General features: G+C 48.9%; 1 protein-coding gene across 1 annotated transcript; it reads left to right on the top strand.

Moving 5' to 3' along the window:
* Positions 1–3233: 3233 nt before the first annotated feature.
* On the top strand, positions 3234–4974 carry SOX3 (SRY-box transcription factor 3). Its single transcript, XM_081848324.1, has 2 exons — positions 3234–3359; positions 3468–4974. The coding sequence occupies exon 2, from the start codon at positions 3500–3502 to the stop codon at positions 4499–4501; it is 1002 nt and encodes a 333-aa protein (XP_081704450.1). The 5' UTR covers positions 3234–3359; positions 3468–3499; the 3' UTR covers positions 4502–4974.
* Positions 4975–8398: the final 3424 nt, after the last annotated feature.

Genomic DNA, 8398 nt, shown 5'->3' with positions numbered 1-8398 from the left:
CAGGCTTTTATGGGGGGGGGGCAGAACATCAGATTTGTGTTGATTTGTACTGTATTGATTTTGATTGATTGAGGGGGCAGCTGCCCCCGTCCCCATCCCCCGCTAGGCCCATGGATACAGATCGCTGAAATATATATTCAATAAAATGTAAATATAAAATATGTCAGATGTTTCCATAAACCTCCAGTAAAATTATTAATAGTCAGTAACTGTGGTGAGGGAGTGGAAATCCCCACACTGGATGAAGAGAATCAGCACCTCTCAGAATGTGAGCAGTTGCAACAATGTTTGCTTTCCTCTGCCCTCCTCCTTCATTTTTCCTTTTGTGTCATGTCTGTCAGATTGTGAGCCTATGAGCAGAGTTTCTCCTATACTTAATGTATGTTCAGCCCTTAATAAATGTAAAGTGGCTTATAAACGATTATAACGACGATTATCCTCTGGATCCTCTGCTCTTTATGCGGAAGTAAATGAATGGCCTTTGCTTCTAGGAAAAGTTTGGAATGAGACTGATTAATCGATTTGTGGTGTTACTTGTTAATTCCGTACTGGGATTGCAGATCCTTGCGGATCCTTGATCCGCCACTCTCAAAACAGGATCCTGTCTTTCAAGCGCTCCATGGCAAACTGAAATCCTTTGGGTGAAGCTTTCCTCTTGACTCCATCTCTATAGGCTTGGGTCGGGCGAGGTGAACCTGATGGACTTGTGCCTGTTTATGAGTTTCTTCATTCATTTGGCAGTATTTTTTATTATTACGTAACCAAACATTAATTGATTATACAAACGTTGGAAGATAGGGGTCTTTAAAGTGTCTAGGACTGTCTTCAGAAAAGCTCAACCTCGACTTTAAGAAAGGCTTCAGGAAACCGCAGGAAGAGGTCAGATACAACAGCCGGAGGCATTCCGAAGTTATCTCACATTTGTTAAGCAAGTCTGCATTTTCAATCCGCATGGGAGCAAGTTTATTTGCTGTCCATACTGGAGAGCTATTCCCTTGACCCAACTCTTCCCATTCACAGGCGTGTGCCCTGTGTTTGCTAGTCTCCTGTCCTGTGTCAATTCTAACTACCCATTTTCCCACTTGCCTCCATGTGAGTAGCAGGTTTTACATAGTGCATACCCACCCAGAAGTGCCCGGGAAAACACACGAATGAAAATCCATATCCCACTAAACCGAGTGACAGCTTTGCAACTAATGCAGGCCCGCTCAGAATACTATTACTATTTTTTTAAAAAAATAACAATATCAATAATAATAATAATAATAATAATAATAAGAAGAAGAAGAAGAAGAAGAAGAAGAAGAAGAAGAAGAAGAAGAAGGAGGAGGAGGAGGAGGCTTTTCCAGGGGGGCTTTACTCCCCCTTCCTCTTCCCCTCCACCCATTTTTTTGTTGACGCTTTGAGATTGGGGGAAGGGAGTAAGCCGCTTTTTTGCCGTAAAACTCTCTGTTTTCTTAACTGGATAAGGGACATTCAGCCCTGGAGCTCACTACTACTGCAGTTGACCGGAATAGGGCTACTCTAAAGTTAGTGGCTCCTTGTCTGGCTCTCGCTAAACGTGCCCCACTAGGAGGAAAAAAAAGGCGGGGGGACTTGCATTGGCAAGTTGCACAACGGAACGATTTGCTTAGCCAAGAAGATCTTCCGTCCAAGTTGGGGTTGTGGGGAGGAGAGAAGCGAAGCGACGCTGTGCCTTTAAGGCTTGTGCGCTCAGCCTGAAATGGTGTGGGCCTCGCAGGTGTGTGCGCGGGGGGGGGGGGGGTGAGAGAAGAGAAGAGGGGAGGCCCCCTTGATTGACAGTCCCAGCGAACTGGTCCTTCCAGCCGCCCCCACAAAAGTTTCTTTTCTCCGTCAGCCAGCGCTGCTGGATGGTTGCCATGAAAACGGATTCCCCCCCCCCGCACTCCCCCGCGCCAAAAAAAGAAATTGAGAGTGTGTGTGCGCGGGGGGGGTCAGGCGCCCCTCCCCCAAGCAACCGAGTGGAAAAACTGAATTGGGGAGATACATTCAGAAAGCGGTATAAGGTGGGGCAGATATGTGGGCAGCAGTAAACTTTGGTTTGTTTTGCCCCGCCGCCCCCGCCCACCAAGATCCCTCTGTTACTTTCCAGGGGAGAGAGAGAGACCGTGGTCTCATTGCTGCTTGTTTCTCCCCAAGGGCCTTTTTCTCATGAGATTTGGGAAACTCAGGAACTGTTCTGTCTCCCCCGCCCCCCCATCACACATACATGCTCTTCTTTCTCTCCCACCCCAAATGCTTTATTGCTCCCGCGTCCCAGGAGGCGGCTTATTCAGCCTTCTTCCTTCCAAGAAACCCACTCTGCAGTATTCCCTCCTTCAGTTTTCCAAAGTTTGTTCTCTGTACCATCATGAAGCACACAGGGTATCCGCCTCTGCCAGTTTGCTCTGCGTTTCTCCCCAAGGATGCCAACTTTTCCCTCTGGCAGGGTTCCTGTGCGGCTCCCTCTAATTCAGTTGCATTTTCTTCTCTCTTTTTCTTTTTTTCTTTTTGAGAACTCAGAATGGAAAATGGTTTTTCCTTCTTCGTTCCCACCATCCTTCCTCTCCACTGAAAAATGGAAGAGGGAGAGGGGAAAACAAACTCGCAAGCTCGAATTGGCTGCAAGGTTACTTGAGTAAGCCCCTCGGCTGAATTCTAGCATCGCAGTAATAATACGTTCGCTCGTAAGCAAGACTCTGCTTATTAAACTCGAGTCCTTACTCCGAAGTTTAATGTTGCTCCCCTGTCCAAGAGGGTGTTTTAGGGATACCTACACAGGAAAAAGTACTTGGCGTCTGCAGTGAGCGTGCACAGGATCCGAGCTGCAGAACACCCCCCCCCCAGGTTTTCTTCTCAAATTGTGCGTGTGTGTGCGTGTGCGTGCGTGCATGCCTGTGAAAACCGGGTGGAAAGGGGAAATAGTGCTTGGGTATATCTTTTTTTAAAAACTTTATTAAGTTACCCACTCAATATTCTCGATGGAGGAAGAAATGGATCGGCATTGGTATCCCACAGCTATAAATGCCCACGGGGGGGGGGAATGAGGCGAGAGGGGGGCATAGAGGAAAAATGAACCCTCTAAAAGTTGCAACTTTGGACGGGGCGCGCGGGTGAGTGGGAAGAAGGGAGGGGAGTAGCTTGGGAACCTGGTCAATTCCCCCTGCGTCAGGGGCCTGTCGAGGTCTGCGCTCTGATTGGCCGGCGGCTTCTCATTTATAGGCCGTCAATCAAATGGCCCGCAGAGAAAGGCTACAGCGGATAGGGCCGGAGAGCTTGGTGAGCTGGCAGCAGTTGGAGAAGAGAGCCGTCCGAAGAAAGAGCAGATCCGAAGAGGGGCTCGTTCCGCTGCCGGAGAAGTTAGTAGCCAGGGTCTCCGAGACTCTTTTTGAACTTAAAAGTCTTTTCCCCTGCCCTCCTCCTCTTTCTTCTTGTAAGTCTAATATATTTCTTTTCCCACCCGGCAGCCAAGCTGGCGCATCTCCTGCCTGCCCCAGCCATGTACAGCATACTAGAGAGCGAGTTGAAGGGGCCCCAGCCTAACCCCGGAGGAGGCTCGGCCGGGAACGGCGCTCCGGGAGGCAACGGCAAGGGTGGCGGCGGCGGCGGCGGAGGAGGAGGAGGAGGAGGAACCGGAGCCACGGACCAGGACAGGGTCAAGCGGCCGATGAACGCGTTCATGGTGTGGTCGCGGGGCCAGCGGCGCAAGATGGCTCAAGAAAACCCCAAGATGCACAACTCTGAGATCTCCAAGCGCCTGGGCGCGGACTGGAAGCTGCTGAGCGACGCGGAGAAGCGCCCCTTCATCGACGAGGCCAAGCGGCTCCGCGCCGTCCACATGAAGGAATACCCGGATTATAAATACCGGCCACGTCGGAAGACCAAGACGCTGCTCAAGAAGGACAAATACTCCCTGCCGGGCAACCTGCTGGCTCCGGGAAGCGCCGGCGGAGGCGGCGTCAGCAGCCCCGTCGGGGTCGGGCAGCGCCTGGACTCCTACGCGCACATGAACGGCTGGCCCAACGGCGCCTACGCCTCGCTGATGCCCGAGCAACTGGGCTACAGCCAGCACCCGGCCATGAGCAACGCGCAGCTTCAGCCCATGCACCGCTACGATGTGAGCGGCCTCCAGTACAGCCCCATCATGTCCAGCGCTCAACCCTACATGAGCGCGGCAGCCTCCACTTACAGCATGTCTCCAGTTGCTGCTGCTGCTGCGGCTGCCGCTTACGGCCAGCAACCGTCGGGGCACTCGATGAGCTTGGGGACGATGGGTTCCGTGGTGAAATCTGAGCCCAGTTCTCCGCCGCCGGCCATCACCTCGCACTCCCAGCGGGCCTGCCTGGGAGACTTGAGGGATATGATCAGCATGTACCTTCCGCCCGGGGGCGACGCGGCCGACCCGTCGACACTGCAGGGCACCCGGCTACACGGCGTCCACCAGCACTACCCGAGCGCCGGGACTGCTGTCAACGGCACCGTGCCACTAACTCACATCTAGCCGTGTTCCCCTCGGATCGCCCTCTACCACCGCTTCCTCAAAACGCTGGCACCGAACGTCTCGCCTACGGTTTGGTAGCAGGAGAGGTGGTTTGAGGGCAGAGGGGGGTGTCGCTGGCTCTCCATCTTAACCAGCGAGTCTTTTGGACGCTTCTTCCCAAGGCAAATCCTATGCGGACGTCTCCCCAGGCATCTTGACTCTCGTTGTAGGTGGCTTCTCCCACTCTGAATTCCCACACCATTGAAGTTTATGGCTTTGGGGTGGGAGAGGCGCGGGAGAACTCCAAAGGAAGGTAAACCGAACTTTACCCAACTAAACAACTCAAAGGAACTTTAGATGTGTGAATAAAACACAAAAGGGGAGTTGCACGTCTGCATAGAGCACAATTTTCTGCTCATCTTGGAAGAAGCCGCTGTGAAATATCAAACATACTTCCTTATAGATATACAAGTTTTTTCGGGGGGGGGGTTCTTAAAAAGTTTTTTGGGGGGTGGGTGGGTTGGGAGAGCAACGTGGCCAACTGGCCTCGGTCTTAAATGTTTACATTTTGTCTTTTACTGTTCGGGGGCGAGTTGTTTTGTTTCTTTGCCCCCTTCCTCTTGCCTGGAGTTCTTTAAATCTGTCTGGAGTCTTTTAATTTTTAAGATATTTAAATATATGTAACCCTGGCCCCACCTTCCCGCTTTTAAATATATAGATATAAATATATATATATATAAATTGCTATGTGGGTCCCCGGGTTGATTTCAGAACATCAGTTTTACTCGGAAGTTAAGCAAGTTTGTCCTTTTTTTAGGCTCAAGTTTACTTTGGAGTAAACTTGCTTCGCGTGGGGGGGGGCGGGTAGAAATATCCTGCTTTGATGGGAGCCTTTGGGTAACCCGATTGCCAGCTGGCTGTGTGAAACTGGAAAAGAATTTCAAATTTATAAAATACTTTCTTTGCTGTTGCAAATAATGTGATTTTAATCTTTTGAGGGAAAATAAAAAGAATTCGCTGATAACGGGAGAGGGGACGTTTTCTGGTTGTCTCCGTGGCGCTTGTAAATTTCTGTAAATTCCCCTGCCTTTTCTGTTTTGTGGATTTAATCGTGGGATAGTTTGGCGAACAGAACATATCAACCCCACGAAACAGGTCATTTAGATTTTTTTAATATTTTATTTTGTTGTGTCCTCTGGTTTCTTTGAAGAGAACATGTCTCTCGCCCCCTCTCCCGTCCCTCTCCTTCCTCCCCTCAAAGAAAGAACTTTAAGAGAGATCAATAAATTTTATAACAGGCGCTTTGGGTGTGTGTTTGGTATTTCTTGTTTAAAGCGGCGGAAAAGTTTCTGAAGCTGTCAACTCTGCCTTGTTCGCGCTGGTACTACTCTGGAGTAAGTGTCTTTAACGGGTTATGGCTGGGCTAGGGTTTGGGGGACAACCTACGTTGATCAGGCCCTCCCGTACCCCAGTGCATGCTTTAATTCCGCAGTAAATCTGTCTGAAAGGTGGAATCCGAAGTATATTTAATGCGGGGTTAAGTCACCACGGGATAATTTTTGCTTCATTAAAATTGTGCTTAGGATAGAGGGCTGCAAGTTTTGCTTGGGAATTTCAGTCCGACCCTATCCGTGAGATTGGAGCACCGCTCGGTTCAAAAAGATTTACTCCCAAGTAAGTGTGCGGTGGACAGCAGCCTTAACCAAGAAAACAGTTATTGCTCTTTATGCTTTATGGGGGATTAGGGAACTTTCTGCAGGGCTGTTGCAAAATTTGTGAGGCCGGAGGGACGGCAGAAACGTCAGCAGTACCTCCAGGATTGCAGGTTCCGAGAGGAGCATAAATTGTATGGGATGGGGGCAAAGGCTGCGGTCCTAACCCACATTAGCGAGCCAGTCCAGTTGCGCACAGGCTTGAGAGTGAACCCTAGAAAGCATGGCGCTGCAAATCTGTGTCGAAAGCCCCACCAAAACTGGGTTTGTTATCATTCTCTAGAAATCCTATTAAAGTCTGTGGGACGTCGACCTTTCAAGGATCTGAGACCGACGCAAGGCAGCAAAGCATCTGAAGTTGACGAAGGAGGTTTGAACTTTACGCATGGCGTTTTAATACTGACTTAAGTGTTTATTAATCAGGTTTAAAACGCTGCTTCCGCGTTGAAAGTAAACACGGGGGGGGGGGTTCAACGAAGTAAAAACAAAAAACTTCAAAGTGGATGTTCGGAGCGGGTTGAAATCCTTGCGTCCAGCTCTTTCCTTAAGAGGCTTCTCCCCGCCGCCCTTATTTAAACCGCGCTTTTGACAGTTGTTCCCCGCTTCTTCCCCGGTTCATAATTCAAATGCCAAAAGACCTTAATTTGGTTTACATGAAAACGCCATTTTAAATTCTGCCCTCCTCACCTTTAAAAAAATAAAGTTCAGACATTACGCGGAGATTGCAGCAGCAACCTTAACGCAAAGTCTCTGTTAAAACCGGAGTGGTGAGAGCCTTCACTCTTGTGAAAACGCCGGGGAGCGAGCTGTGCTCGCCTTCTTTTTTTAACGTTCCTTGTGGAATCTTCAATTTACGTCTAACTTTTATTCGAAAACTTTTTTTTTACTTTTTTTGCAATTCCAGGAGTTAATTATTTTTTCGGGGAGGGAGCGGATATCTTCGTAAAAGAACTTGGCCCCTGACATTAGTTCCTTAAGGTGCTGGGTCTACAGAAGAGTAAATGGTTTTAAGCTTGATGCGTTACCGTTCCATCCTTAGACTTATAATAATAATACTTCTACTCATTACCGGAATTCTGATGCAGTCCAGCTTGGAGTCAGGAAGCGCATCGGGAAGTGACTGCTTTAAAAGTAGACGGCGCGAGGACTAGGCGCACACTGGTCTTTTTTACATATAGATACCGATCCCTTCTGCCTGCTCGCTTGGTAGTAAATGCGCAGAGGCTTGCTTCTCCCGGTTGCGACTACGATCGCATCATTCATCTGTGACCATAAATACAGCTGATTTGGCATTAAATCCTATTGACCTGTTTTCACATTAAACAAGCAGGAGGGGATCGGGGTCTTTTTGCAGCGATCCTTCTTCGGGAGAGCAAAGTCCCTCTCATTTCGGTCAGGCTTGCTCCCAAGGAAATGTATTTAGGATCGCTTTTTAAAAGTTTTGCGCTGGGGAGGGGAGCGCGCGGGGAAGAACTGAAGTTCGGCAATTTTCCAATTTGGACACGAGAACGCCGATAGAATGTTATGCTGAGGTCTTTCTCCCCACATTCCCCTAAGAACATTCTCTTCTGACACTTGTTGCTTCCTACAACCGATTCTTTCCCCTGCCAGCGCGCGCGCGCTCAACTTCCCCGAGGAAACTGCGCCCTCTGGATCCTCTTCATTCTCTCTCCTCCGATTCTTCCTCTTAAGCCCAGGAGTAATCTGAGAGAGAGCCTTGTTCAAGGGCGGAAAAACCGTGTCTTGCTCTGAAATATTTACAAATGTGTGAATCCGGTTGGAGGAACCTTAATTAGACTCTATTAAAAATGAATTAGGGGATAGGACGCCTGCAAGCTCTAAATAATTGAACCTCTTTAATTGTGTTTGCAAATCATCGTATTTCATTGGTTTAGTTTGTTTTAGCTACTTTGAGCTTTTAAACATGTTGCATTAAAAAAACAAAAACCCCATCTTGAGAATCAAGTCTCTCTTTCTAAGATGTAATAATAATTTTGCAAATGACTGCTTTTAAAATCCGGTCTCAACCTGCACCTTACTTCCCTTCCGGCGGCTCCCCCCCCCCCCCGCTGCTTATGTGGTACCATCCGTGCACAAGTAGATTAATTTCAACTAGGAGAAAGGGGAATAATGGATGGGTCCCTGCCCCGAAACAGGTTACACTTAAAATCAATTAGTGGGAAAGAGAGGGAAAGGAATTGTCTCT

This window comes from Podarcis erhardii (genome assembly GCF_964252035.2).
Source record: "Podarcis erhardii genome assembly, chromosome: Z".
Classification (NCBI taxonomy): Eukaryota; Metazoa; Chordata; class Lepidosauria; order Squamata; family Lacertidae; genus Podarcis; species Podarcis erhardii.
Note: the sequence above shows the minus strand (reverse complement) of the source record. Positions and strands in the feature narration are given on the sequence as shown.

Bases quoted from the DNA above. Each gene is read 5' to 3' on its own strand.
- SOX3 (XM_081848324.1), top strand. From the start codon at position 3,500: ATGTACAGCATACTAGAGAGCGAGTTGAAGGGGCCCCAGCCTAACCCC.